Below are 15,100 nucleotides of genomic sequence, written 5' to 3' on the forward strand. Positions count from 1 at the left end.
GCTCCGGTTTTCTCCCACGGTCCGAAAGACGTGCTGATTAGGTGCGTTGGCCATGCTAAATTCTCCCTCAGTGCACCCGAACAGGCGTCGGAGTGTGGCGATTAAGGGATTTTCACAGTAACTTCATTGCAGTGTTAATGTAAGCCTACTTGTGACATCAATAAATAAACTTTAAAACTTTAAACAATATCATCTTGGTTCCAAATTAAGTTCCTGTAAGGACTGATCAACTGATGTGGGGAGATTATAAGGACATCGTCCTGAGACTTTCAGAGCAGAAACCAATAACCATTATGAAACTTCAGTTACAAGCTTGACCTGAAATTAATACATAGGGCAGTGATAAATTCAAACAAATGTATTTTTATTATATTTTGGCATTTGTACCTTGAAGATACACATCGGACTTCATTCTCCAAAGTAATTCAATTACAAGTTGCACAATAGTCTCTTATTTTACATATCCTGATAGGAGCTCCTTTCACAGAAAGGATTCTTTACAGTTTGTGCAATTATTATATGAAAGGATATGCTGCTGCAAAGTTGGCCTTCTTTAAACTAACGCATAAAACCTAGTTTTGGAATAAATAACCAATGCAATTTTTCAGTATAGTTCCAGATGTCGCTGGATATTTGGATAGACTGAAGCCCAAATTCTGCAAAGCCAATAAAAAGTACGAACAAAAACAAGACTGGAAAAATAACTGAAAGGGAGTTGTTTCTTTGTAAGATAAAGCATTGTGTTTAGCCAAAAAGTCCATCTGTGTGCTAAATTTCAAAATCAGCTCACAAGATATGTGACAATAATAGGGTCCCCTGTAATACAGTATGTTTCAATTATCAACCTTAATGAAAAGTATTCCAACTTAATTAGAATTAACAAAAAACTAGCTATGGTCATTGTTTAAATCAAAGTGGGGGCCCCCCCTTTTTGAATCACATGAATCCTTGTTTAATACAGAATTTGTTATTTTTATTTACTTTTTCTTATTAATACAGAATCACAATTTTTAAAAATCTGTTTAGTTGGTGGATGATTTTTGAATAGCAGACGTTAACAAAGAGGTTCTTTGTCTCTGATGGGCAGATTATTTTGACTGGTATTTCCCAGAAGTCCAAAGAACCACATGCAAAATCACTAGAGTTGACAATGTAAACTAGCATACCATTATCTGCTTTCAAGATATGTGTAGTTGAGACAAACCTGATAATCCTGAAAATATAGATTTGAGAAGAATGTTTTTTTAAAAAGATCTTGTGTGCAGTTGTTGTTAGGGTATCAGAAACTGGGAATTTCCACCTAATGTCGAGCTTTGATAAACTGCCAAATCTGATGTTTGTTTAACTTCTGCACAAATGACCAGTGGCACATCAGTGGTATATCAAACGCAAGTCAGTTAATTTATAATCCATTTTCTCTGTGCACTCCACTTGTTTCCAATTCTCATGACTCTGCCAAATGGAACTATGGCTGTATAGTAATGTATTCATGCCCTTAAAAAAATACATATTAAATGCGGTCCGATAACTGGTTTCTACTGGGGATCTCCTATAAGCAGTAGCTAATGATTTTTGCATTCATGTCCTTTCCTTGAAACAGTTGTTTGATTCGGATACATTCTGTGCACAGGGAGATTTAACATTAATGGGATTCCCATGACATGTGAACCCACTTTCGCTGAAGACTAATGGATGGATCTATACCTGTGGAAAGACTGGAATTTTATTAATTACCATTGATATACATATATATGGAAATAAAAGTATCTCCAATATTTCAGTTCTTCTCCCTTTCACCCCATCATCTTGAAACAGATGGAATTTCAATAATCCTGCCTGTGTTACCTGTAATAATGTGGGGACAAAGACTGAATAGTGTGACTTCAATTACAAGCTTCAGCTAATAACATACCTCTTGCATCACTTCCATGAAAAGAACTCTCGTACAAATGCTACATATAATTCTATTATTTCAATAATCTAATCAAAGTCATAGAAACATAGAAACTAAAAGCAGGAACAGGCCATTCAGCCCTTTGAACCTGCTCCACCATTCATTTTGATTATGGCTGATCATTGAATTCAATATCCTGATCCTCCCTTCCTCCCATATCCCTTGATCCCTTTAGCCCCAAGAGCTATATCTAATTTCACAATACTCCTGATGGGAGCATCTTTTGTAAAGGACATGGTTCATTTATAAGGTCTTCTGCCATTATTGCCAAGTTGCCACACAATGCATCAGTAACTAAAAAGGGAAATTCTGGAGAATTTCATTTGTTTTAAAATACTAGGATGCATTTTCAGACTGTAGCTACAGGTATGATCTAAACATGGATACTTTTGCCAATATGATATATTGAAAAATAATGCTTACTGATAAGTTCTTGTGAATGTAGTTACTGTTATTCAATCATTAGCTCAGTAATCTTATTAAAAGAATCTGAAGGTTACGTATACGGACATACAAACTAGTAGCAGTAGGCCACTCAGCCCTTTCAACCTGCTCGGCCATGGCAGAACTATTAGTAACCTCAACTCCACATGCCTACCTACCCCTGATAACCTTTCACCCCCTTGCTTATCAAGGATCTATCTACTTCTGCCTTAAAAGTAAGACGCGTAACTACATAGAGTGAAAAGATCTATGGCTGGGACCTGTTACAGGTAGGACGGAAAATTCAGAGAGGCAGCCAAGCGTCCATTGACTTTAGGTGACACCAGAAAATCCTGGCCACAGGTGGGACTGGAAAGTCCCAGCCTTAGAGCATGACGAAAGCCCCAAACAAATCCTACCTGGTTACTGAAGCTGGTGTTCTGCATGATATGTGACTGGAAGCAGAATTGATTCATCTTTGCTCAATCACTGTGAACGATGTATCATGATCCTTCATGAAGTAACATCATTGCCCTCCAACTCTGCAGAGATCATGAATGTACCTATGCGGGGAGAGGGGGGAAGACTAATCCAGAGTTTCCACAGGGCCAACCCATTTACTGACCCCAAACATAATATTTCCTTACAAATATTAACCCCAATTGAAATGATCAGTTTATAATACTGCTTCCATCACTGCTAATGATTGTCGTAATACTGCTAAAAATTGCACTGCACTTAACTACTACTTGATTAATAGAATTTCATGTAAAAATATCAGTTATACAAAAATACCAATAAAAACATGTTTCATATCAAAAAATATTTTAAGAAACTATTCCAGTTGCAAAAATGCTGCTAAATGTTAAAATATGGCAATCAATAATGTATTGTAAAAGACTATGTATCAGGTTGAAAAATTAGCCAGTTAGCAATCAAGCTAGTTCATCTCACAACGCTAATTTCTGTGTCAGCCATAATGTAAATATCACTCTGTCTTAATGAAACGTAAAAGATTTCCTATAACGTATTTCATTAATTCCCTTGTCATCCATTACACTTGTACTGTGTGTAAAACTTGATGGATAGCCAAGGCTGTTTTAAACTTCTGCTATCAAAACCTTTGTTCTGCAGCTGGGAACCCCTTCATTTCTGTGGGACATTGTCATTCTTGACTGTAATGCTTGAAAAAACACCTTTGCCTGACTTCTGCTGTCTTGCATCGTAGTAACTCGAGCGAACCACTGGAATTTAGATTGAAACTTGATGCAAACCGTGGTCATTAAAACCAATCCAGATGAGATTGAATAAAACAGCAGTGTGAATTTGGAAACATATTATGTATTGAGTGATTGTATATAAACAAAATAGCGTGTCATTGAATACAAACCTTTTGTGTTCAAAAATACTCGACATGGAGTATGTACCTTGGTACACTGGAACTTAGCCATTTGGCCTTACCCACCAGCTTATATTTTTGTTGGCTCACCAGCAAACTATTTGGCTCCGCTTTCAATGTGCAATCAGCTCCTCATTCTTACAGAATGGCCACATCCACCTTGTGGGGGGGGGGGGTGGTCACTGGAATTTACCAGCTAACCGCAGCAAAATTCAAACTGGCCAACAATCCCACAGCTTGCCCAAAGCAAGTTTATAGTTGCAACCCTCCATATAATTGCGTGCATCCATAAGGAGGGCGAATAATCTCCCGCGGGATCTGTAATTTTTCTACGTGGTGTCTTATATTACGGCAGGGCTGAGAGGCTGCAGCTGGAGCAGTGTTTCTGATTGTCACTGCACACATACACATCCGACAAGCAAGAACCAGAAAGGCACCCAGAAAGGTACAGGAATAAAACTGAACGAGCACAACACTGCAAGGTTCACAGTACCAAGGTCAAGTCTACATCTTAACTGAAATATTTTCAAAGAAGTTGATCAACAACATAGTAATGGTACCACTAACACACAAGTGTTAAGAACCCTAAGGTTATACTTAATAATAACATTTGAACTAATTTGCTTGATTAAAAAAAAGACAAGTTCTTTTTTTTTGAAAGATCTCTGTTTGTGTAATACTGAATTGTAATACTCCAAACACCACGGATTTAATTCTCCACGGAAGAGTCAATGTGCAAAGAATTCTGACTATCTTTCTGTAACTGAAGGTTCTTTGACTCTCAAAAATATACATCTTCTTATCATTGTTTTAGACTCCTGCTGAACATATTTCTTTGGCTTCTTGGCATCCATTGCGTTGTGAGCTGTTTGTTGTGCAGAAATGTGGAAGAACTGCAGAATATAAACTAACTGTTCCTTGGGCAGCTGAAACAAAAAGTCTTTCAACTTGACAGTGAAGTGTAGGCAATGGCTTTGGAAGGTCGTCGGGAATGCAGTGGGCAGCCAGGCTTACAGTACACAGCTCAAATGCATAGTTCAAATCCAATGTTCAAACCACAAATTCAAGAACCGAGTCATCAGCTGTAAGGTCCAGAGATGAATATTTACTCGTTCGTTTGACGATGAAGGTTTCCTTTGTTGCATTGTACTGTTCTGCCAAGCACCGATTACAGCAATTACCTTCCTCGTTCAGATTATGAGCACAGCCAAATGTGTAGCTCTGAGCAGTATCTTGGCAAAGAGTGGCTATCTCCATAAAGTCCTTCTGATAAAGACGAATATCATCCAAGCTTTGGCTGTGCCGGTCTGTGGAAGTCTTTGGTTTTCTGCACACGGGCTGCAATGTAACAATATCAATGCACAAGTCATCATTTCATTCAAATTTCTTCAAAATTTCAATTGATCAAAAGTCTCTATTAAGTTATTCTCTGTGAAAATGTTGCAAATAGGCTTAAAATAAACAAAGCGAAAAGCTGACAGGAAACTCTTAATTATTGTATCCCAGAATAGATGTTTGTCAAAATTCAACGGAAGGGCTTAAAATTTAATTCCACGCACCAAAATTAAGCAAAATTAGATACAGCTGAACTTTGGAAGCCTAAGATTTTTCTCTGTTGCAAGTACTGAAACTTTCTGAACACAATCAAGCATAAGTTAACCAGTTGATCTAAAAAGGATGGGACATTTGAATGGATAAGATCACCCAGTTTGGATTTTAGATGATAATTTTGGATCTTAACTCCGTGTATAACCCATGCCACCACTTTACATAGTATGTGCGCCTCAGCTTTAGGTTCTAGTTAACCAACATGACTATGTCTGGATCTACTGAATGAGTGCATCAGGTACCGTTGGCAGGAGCCCAGCATGTTGAGTTCTGCTCTTTAGGAGTATAGATTTTTGTGGGCCACTTTAGTAGCATTTCTTGTTAGTACATGTGTGTCCATATTCACTTATCTCTTACGGTCAAAGCATTATAAAAATGCTATGGTTAGATTGGACTAAAGGCTGCCTCAAACTTTACTCAGTCCACTTAAAGGGAGGCTACGGCCTAGTGGCATTATCACTAGATTATTAATCCGGAAACTCAGCTAATGTTCTGGAGAACCGGGTTTGAATCCCGCCATGGCAGGTGGTAAAATTTAAATTCAATAAAAATATCTGGAATTAAGAATCTGCTGATGACCATAAAACCATTGTCGATTGTTGGAGAAACCCATCTGGTTCACTAATGTCCTTTAGGGAAGGGAATCTGGCCTACATGTGACTCCAAAACCACAGCAATGTGGCTGACTTTTAACTGCCCTCTGAAATGTCATAGTAAACCACTCAGTTCACCACCACCTTCACAAGGATAACTAGGGATGGGCAATAAATGCTGGCATGCAAGTGATGCCCATGTCCCATGAATGAATTTTTAAAAACTTGCTGCTTGATGAAGTTTTTGACCCATCCAGTTACAATGGTATCAGGGTCCAAATGCCACCAAGACCACTATTTGAATTTATTCATGGGGTACGTACCTCTAGTCTAGCAGGTGCCACTCTGATCTGATTCAACTCTGGAATTAAGATGGCAGTCAGCAGTATTCCACAGAGGGGCAGGGTGGAAAGTTGACTGTCACTCTTTCAAACTGCTCACTCACCATGTTTTCATAGAATCCTAGTGCAGAAGGAGGCCATTCGACCCATCGAGTCTGCACCGACCACAATCCCACCCAGGTCCTTTCCCCATAACCCCATGCATTTACCCTAGCCAGTCCCCCTGACATTAAGGATCAATTTAGCATGGCCAAATCACCTAACCCACACATCATTGGACGGTGGGAGGAAACCGGAGCACTTGGAGGAAACCCACGCAGACACGGGGAGAATGTGCAAACTCCAGACAGACAGTGATCCAAGCCGGGAATCGAACCCGGGTACCTGGCGCTGTGAGACAGCAGTGCTAACCACCGTGCCGCCCCTTCACTGGGTGTGTTGGGTTAAAATAAAAGCTTACATTTCTGTTGACTTAGTCCTCTACTGTTGTGCAGGCTTCAACCCGAGAACAGTTACAGACAACCAGCAAAAAAAATGGATTCTGGAAACTCATAGTTGCAAGCTCGAAGAGATAAATGAGCATAAATAAAGAGATACCCTCCAGCTGTAGCATGCGTGGAATATTGCAGGAACAACTGGTTCAGACTCGAGTCCATTCCGAATCATCATGCAGCTCTGCATTAGTAACAGTAAGTGCTTCTTCCAAAAGTAATAAGATCCCTGGCAGGTCAAAGAGGACGAATCACAGACACAGGCACTGTGTCTTCTGTGGCCATTGCCGTGGGTACCAAACCATTCACTGTGCTATTCCCTTGTCTAGGGAAGTATTGAATCACAGAGCACATCTACAAGCAGCATGGAGAAGTTTTCAACACAGAAGGGGTAAATGAACACAAACACACATTGCACAAGTGTGCACCTTGGTACAAGATGATTTGATTACTCCAGAGATATTGCAGATTGGCATTTTACAGTTGTGCAAAAAGGAAAATATTAGCTGCCCAAGAAAAGTGTCCGACTCCTGTGATGTCTTCTATTGGTTTATGGAAGGTCATGGTGGCATAAAAGGGTCAGAATAACCTTCACCACTGTCAGTATATAGCAGATGTTTCACTTTAGCTGAAACATTAGCAGCGGCACAGAGTGGGGGCTGTGTGGCTGATTTGGTTGCTGCAGGCATTAAAAGTATAAACATTTAATTTGAATTCCCTTAAAACGTTGCTAGAGATAAATCTGAGAAACGTTCTCTCTGTTTTATTGCAGAAACTGCTTGAATTATGCTAATTTGGAATTCATTGCTTGATCTCTTTAAATATATTACCGCCACAAAAGGAAGAGCTCGCCTCTAACAGTTTCTGCCGACTTTACAAAGCAACCTGCAGTTCTTCTTTGGGCGGTGCGGTGACACAGTGGTTAGCCACTGCTGCCTCACAGCGCGCCAGGTCCGGGGACCTGGGTTCAATTCCGGTTTGGGTGACCATCAGTGTGGAGTCTGCACGTTCTCCCCGTGTCTGCGTAGGTTTCCTCCGGGTGCTCCGGTTTCCACCCACACTCCAAAAGATGTGCAGGCTAGGCTGATTGGCCATGTTAAATTGCCCCTCAGTGGCAGGGGGACTAACAAGGTAAATACGTGGGGTTACGGGGATAGGGCCTGGGTGGGTTTGTTGTCGGTGCAGACTCGATGGGCCAAATGGCCTCCTTCTGCACTGTAGGGATTCTATGATTCTTCAAGTCATATTTCAGGATTTCATTTTTAAAAACCAATCTAGCTGCAAAAGTGGCCACGTCTGTGATGAAGTCATTGTGCTACTCTCCACGTTATTATATTTTCATCTGTAACTGTTTGTGTTGTTTAACGGACAAGTGTGTTCTTTTAAAGCAAAGTCTTTCAACTTGCTTCACTTGAGTATTGTAGAAATCACTATGTTATTGACTATGCCATATTTAAAAATCGAACACTAAATTTACACAAGTAACAGCTATTTTAATCTCCTTGACAGGAGTATTTGCCTGCCTTTGGGTGATCCACCACATACCACCCTTGTTATGGGTGGAAGGTTCCACATCTGACAGGCTTTGCCGTAAGCAGGAAATTGCCTCCCCTCCCCAGGCCTGACCTCTGCCCTCTGGCATGTGAATGATTCATTACTCAAGAAGTCAGCTGCAAATCCCATTTCACCCTGGTTGAACCAGAACTTGAATCTGCTTAAAACTGAACAAAAGCAGGAATAGATGGCAGCCAATTATTTGTTTGTCAGAAGGAACATTATTGTAACACGAGTTCTCAGTTGGTTTCTATATGCAGATATTTGATCAACACAAGTTTTGGGAGGTAAAGCATGTTTGAAAAGCTAATCTAATTAACCTGATTGGCAAAATTAATCTGAAATCAGTAATGCCCAAAGGCCCCAAGCGCCTCACATTAGCTCCTGAACCTTATCTGCATGTCAAGTCTGACTCCTGCTGGAGGCCAAAGGGAACTGGCCTCAAAATGCCCCCTGCCATCCTTACCCTGCCCCAAAACCCGCCTACACCATTTCCACTGGGCTTGTGCTGGGGTAAGGTGGCAGGGAGTTCAAATCAGCTTTACGGAATCAGAAAACACTCTTGTGGCTTTGTTGGTTCGTTCATCAATTGTATACTGACAAACAGCAGAGCAATTTATTTGAAGAAAACGAAAATGTGTACTTGTGAAACAGATCCAGATAGGTTTGATTTTAATCATGCGAGGTGAACTCACCTGTGGTAATGAATCTATACTTTGGCCATAAAGTCTCACCACCGTTTCAGAAGAACTGGAAGTGGAAGAACTCAGCTCCCGCACTATCAGTCCTGCAGCAAATGAAATAGGTGCTATTAAAATATTGCAGAATCCTTTACAAACACAGGCTGAGGAGGTGACCAACAACTCGCCATTTCATCCACCACTGAATACAGTGCTCTCAACATTAGAATTTGCTCAGGAAATAATGGTGAATTAACAATGCTTGCTAATTTCAGCCAGTAAAAAGAAACTGCAAGAAGTCTCACAACACCGGGTTAGAAGTCCAACAGGTCACTCACCTGATGAAGGAGCAGCATGATTCCAAATAACCCTGTTGGACTTTAACCTGGTGTCGTGAGACTTCTTACTGTGCCCACCCCAGTCCAATGCCGGCATCTCCACATCATAAAAAAAAAGCCCACAATTGTGATTAGGACGAAATACGGCATGAGTTCCAATTCTCCACAAATGAGATGATGTGAGCTACTCTGCCATTAGCCTTGACAAAAAAGTTAAATATTTGCAACCTCAGTGAGCCTCTGTATTGTATCGTCAGAAATTGCTGGATTCATCCCCTGCTTCCAGTTAAGAGCTAGTAATTCACGTCAAAGGACCCTGATGATGACATAATTTACGACCCTGACATGAAACGCAACCTTGGAGGCTCAGAAAGGGAACAAATGGAGCCGAGGACTCCCCAGACCAGCAATTCCTGGAAGGTTTCAAAAATAAACTTAAAATCCGTCAATGTGATAATTTTGAGGCCGTGAGTGTTGGAAGGACATCATTTTCAGTTGCAAACATGTTATGACATTCAGAAATGTAAATTAGACAGATTTCTTTCAAAAAGATTACTTTTGCATAATGTATGAATAAAAATGTTTCTACATTTCACTGCCATTCACTCACAACTTCTCAAGACCCAATACAACAATTCCCAAACACTACTGAGTTACTGTGTCAGCTTCTTCTGATAATGGTTTTCATTTTTTTCCTGACCTTCCCTTCCTGACATTTATTTTCTTTTACTCTTAATCCACTCTTTCTTTCCATATGTAATTTGATTCTCATTCCCTCTATTTCATTCTGTCATTCGTTCTGTTCATTTCTCTCCTGTTGGTTTCATTGGGCACAATATTCATGAGGTCTCAGATGTGATATTGGCTTCGTGGCACCAGATCCATATGCATTTCCAGCTCTTTGTACTGTAAATAAAGTGTGATCCGAAGGCTGAGGAAATAAATCCAATGCCTGTCACTCGCTGCGAGATGCATCATTCTAGCAATGTCAGATTACTTTGAAATATCAACAATAATTGTTTAATGAATTCGCTTAAAGTGCAGTTGCTCTAGGTGGGCAAATCCAGTAGTGATGTTACAAATGGCAGTGAGATGAATGGTCAGTTAATCCACTTCGTTTTTACCGTAGCATTTGTTAAGGGAGGAATATTTTAAAACATGTTTTACTCCATTCTTAAAGTTACAAAGCCAATGCTCAGAGCGGACCAGGCAAACCCAAATCCATTCCCCGCCTGCTCTAAAAACTAAATTCCAATTGAACTCAACTCACAGTCCCCACAAACAAGATCCAAGCTGACAAGATAAAGCTTTGCACCCCATCCTGTGCTTGATTCAATGCTTGGTCTTAGCCAAAAGGCCCTTTGTTTAAAAAAAAATTACTCCATCCTTAAAGTTACTAAGCCAAGACTCAGAATGGACCAGGCAAATCCATTCCTTACTTGCTCCAAAAACCAACTTAAATTCAAATTGAATCCAATTCAAGGTTCCCACAAGAGACATAAACAAGCCCAAGCTGACAAAGACCCATCCTGGCCCGATCCGACACCTGATCCCGACTTGCTGAGAAACTGGGAAAACTGCTTGTTCTTGACTAGAGCTATAGAATTTTACTAACCATTTAACCCACAGAAATAGATAGATGGGACCTCGGTTTAACATTTAACCTAAGAGTGGTATTAGCTCTGGCTAATCTTCCATCAGTAACACTATCACAGAAACGTCCTTTTGCACGGACAGAAATTCTAAAAGAATTGGTGGCAACAAGAGCATTGAAACACTTCTTGTGTGAGTGATGCATTTTTAAATATGCGCAATGTTTTAATTATCTCAATACAGAATCAAAACTAATGTGGAAATCTGAACTAAAAACAGAAAACATTGGAAATGTTCAGAAAACCGGCAGCAACTTTGGAAAATAATTATTGTGTTACCCTGGTGACCTTTCATCAGTTCTAACCAAAGGTCATCAATTTGAAACATTAACATTTTTAACAAATTGTTCTGTTATCATCTAGAAAGGCGGAACTCAAGAAAATAAACATCTTATGAGAAATGGCATTTACTCTTTTTTGGAACGTTCAAGTAAAACCTTTGTCTGTTCCCAGCTGCTTTTTACTCGAGTGGATAAACAAAGAATAGTACCATACTGTCGTCTGAAAAAAAGGGGCAGTCAGTTCTTGGACCACGATCAGCTCTCTACCGTGGGAAGCTGTATTACCCAGGCTGGCTTACTAACAAAATACTGATTTAACGTTCCAGGGATTGATGGCCATTCTTCGCTACATAACCAGAACACAGTACGCCAAATATATAATTTGAGGGATAGCTAGTCAGCTGAGACACCACAGAAATGCAACAGTCAAGAAATTCTTGGTGAGCTCCTCCTGTTGGATGTATAGTGGCTGGGACATCAACCTGCCAGTCTGCCTTACTGATCTCACCCCACATCCCGGCAACAGGGTCATTAGCACAAAGGGAGTGGGAAGCTGCTCTTCCTTGGTATCCATTCCACAATGTCACCATATCATCCTGGTGAAGGTGGGCTGTTCCGGTCAAAGAGTAACATTTTTGCCATTCCGTTGTAACTTTCCCAAGAGAAACGAATTGCTCTGGAATTGTTTCCTCGTAAGGAACTGGCATCGTGGATCCCACTCACACCTCCTGTACCGCAGTGTATTTTAGATGTATGATAGATGGAACTATAGCAAGATTTCCAGTCGGAAACCTTACTCTGTTATTTTACAATGATGTTAAGACAGTGGGTATGTGTGATTGGGAGGACCAACCTTCAACCCAACCCTGATGGAATCTGCATCAGGGCCAGAAAGGAGCAGATACCTGGTAGAATATCTGCCTGAATTTAACAAGGAATTTCAGGCCTGATGTCTTTCACATAAAGAATTTTTTTTTAATAGCATTCCTATAGTTCAGAAGAGCCCATTCGGTCCATCAAGTCTGCACCGACCCTGTGACAGAGTATCTTATCCAGGCCCTCTCCCCTACCCTATCCCTGTAACCGCGCGCATTTACCATGGCTAATCCACCTATACATCTTACATACACCTATAACATACACATCTTTAGACATTAAACAACAATTCAGCATGGCCAATTCACCTAATCTGCACATCTTAAGTTTAAGTTGATTCATTAGTGTCACAAGTAGGCTTACACTAACATGCAATAAAGTTACTGTGAAAATCCCCTAGTTGCCACACTCTGGTGCCTGTTCGGGTACACTGAGGGAGAATTTAGCATAGCCAATGCACCTAACCAACATGTCCATCAGACTGTGGAGGAAACCGGAGCACCTGGAGGAAACCCACGCAGACACGGGGAGAATGTGCAGACTCCGCACGGACAGTGACCCAAGGCCAGAATTGAACCCGGGTCCCTGGAGCTGTGAGGCAGAGGTGCTAACCACTGTGCCACCGTGTATTTCAATTAACAATAAAATGATTGTAGGTTTTTACATGAACTGTTCTTAGTGCATTTTTTCAAACTTTTCGCACAATTCTTTGGCCTTGAGTGTATATATACATAAAGAGGTTTTACTACATTGTTTCAAAACACCCAGGAAGATATTCTCCCACCATTGCTCACCAGCATGTCCGTTCAGTTGCCGTTGCATCAGCATCTCCTCGGTAATGTGAATACACATGTCAGGACTGACCTCTGGAGCCAGCTCGTGTCCTTGCTCCAAGTCCTTGGGATCATCGACCAGCATTTCTATTTCTAGGACAGAAACAACACACTTAGCTCCAGCAAATTTTAAAAATTTCATTTCGCAAGCTCACAATTTCCGTGGAATTGGAAGAAAGATATGTATTTTTCCGACCGGGGCGGTTAAGTTGACTCAGTGCCGGACAGTCCGGCAAATTTCAGCCACCCTCCCGAATTCCAGACATATCAAGCTTGGCCAAAATAAATGATCCGTATTCACCTGAAGAAACATTATCCAATGATTTTGCATATTATTGGTGTTGGTTTAATAGATCAGGATAAAAGTGCTCTACAACTTTCCTTTGTATACAGTCATACTCTGATGCAAGAGTATGTATAAATACAGTTTTAAAAATATTTTCTAATAGCATTGAACTGTTTCTTCAAATACTGAATATTGCATAAAAAAGACACATGCTGTCAAAGTTTTTTGTCTTGCACTCATCAGGACAATTCACAAAAATTCCAACTGTAAAGGGAACAACAATTTATACTGCATGGGAAGAGAGTGTTGATTGGTGGCAATCGGAAATGGACAACTGGTACATTCTCCATGGCAATGCCTCTACCCACTTGCCAACCAATCATAACTCTCTTCTCATTCAGTATAAATTGCTATTCCCTTTACATTTGGAATTCTTGTGAATTGTCCTGATGAGTGCAAGATGAAAAACTTCGACAACATTTGTCTTTTTTTCAGCTATTCTCAAGTTCCTTACTACCAAATGACTAGCTTTAAATATTACAGAAAATAGCAGCTGCTGGGGCTAATTCCAAAGGATCTATACAGTCCCTGAGTGCTTTGGAGTTTGCAAGGTGAAAATTAAAAGCCTTCACTCAGCTGGGGTCTTCAGCTTTCTAAAGACGTCTCAGATGATCCCACAGAGGTAAATCATACACTTAATGTGATGACGCTAACCTCGAGCTACATTTTCAAATATATCGGGCAGGGTTCTCCAGTGCAGCCAGCAGTGGCAGGACTGGAAATCCCCGCCTAAAGTTAACAGACTTCTGATTGCTCTCCAAATTTTCCGCTTCAGCCCACAGCGATTCTCGCCGCTGGACTGGCGAGACTGGAAAATACCAGCCGTCATCAAGCCATCGGAGCAAGGTGAAGAGCAAGTTAAGAACAAATGAAATGGTGCATTGTTTTGAACAGAGGGTGATCGACCGCTAGAATGAGTTAAAATGAAGGTGAGTATTTGGCACGCCATAACATTCAAGGCTATGGGCCAAGTGCTGGCAAGTGGGATTAGGTGGACAGGTCAGGGCCTTTCATGCAGCGGTTCAGACTCGATGGGCCAAAGGGCCTCTTCTGCACTGTAGTATTCTCTGATTCTGCGAGAGATGATTTAAGGCCGAACTCATTAAGAAAGTCAGCTAAATGATAGAAAATGTTGATAGTGCTGGTATTCTGGAAATATAAGATCAAAATGATTGAAGATCAGAATGATTCTTCACCTGAATTGGGAATCATGATCTGCACCCATTTTGGTAAATTAATTCAAATCATCTCTGACATGTTTTTCTACCTATTTCCATAGTGCAGCCCAGTATTATGAAGTGGCAAGACCAGGTTTCAGATTCTTTTAAGCAATTTTATAGCTTTGCTGGATGTCAGAACAATCATCGCATGTTTTCAGTAGATTCATTACAAAATCAATACACTGAACTGCCAATAGAAATAAAGGTGCTCTAAATAGAGACATGCTCGAACTCGCCTGTAAAATTCAGACAAAAGTCTTGATTGTGACAGGGTTGGGTTATGGAGGGGAAACCTGAAAGTCTGGGTTTCACCACATGCAAAACGCCATACGTGTGGACACGTGTGCACAGGTTCCCGCCCTGACGTCAGCCGGATTGTCCAGTTTGGCTTCCAGTTAGGCAGGGAGCACACGGCAGGCCGCATCATTGGGTAGGGAGGCTGCCAGCCGCCATTGAGAGGGCTTGTGCTAAGAGGCCAACCCTGGGAGAGGGCTGAAAGGGGCAGGGATGT

General features: G+C 40.8%; 1 protein-coding gene across 1 annotated transcript in view; it reads right to left on the reverse strand.

Annotated features, from left to right (window-relative positions):
- Positions 1-343: 343 nt before the first annotated feature.
- The window catches only part of frmd6 (FERM domain containing 6), a 135,823-nt gene continuing 121,066 nt past the window's right edge, over positions 344-15,100 (reverse strand). The window contains exons 12-14 of the mRNA XM_078233941.1: positions 12,985-13,116; positions 9,059-9,150; positions 344-5,114 (exon numbers count right to left, since the gene is read on the reverse strand). Of these exons, the coding sequence (XP_078090067.1) occupies positions 4,827-5,114; positions 9,059-9,150; positions 12,985-13,116 (512 nt within the window). The 3' untranslated portion in view covers positions 344-4,826. The remainder of the gene's footprint in view (positions 5,115-9,058; positions 9,151-12,984; positions 13,117-15,100) is intronic.

The sequence above is a fragment of the Mustelus asterias genome, chromosome 18 (assembly GCF_964213995.1).
Source record: "Mustelus asterias chromosome 18, sMusAst1.hap1.1, whole genome shotgun sequence".
NCBI lineage: Eukaryota > Metazoa > Chordata > Chondrichthyes > Carcharhiniformes > Triakidae > Mustelus > Mustelus asterias.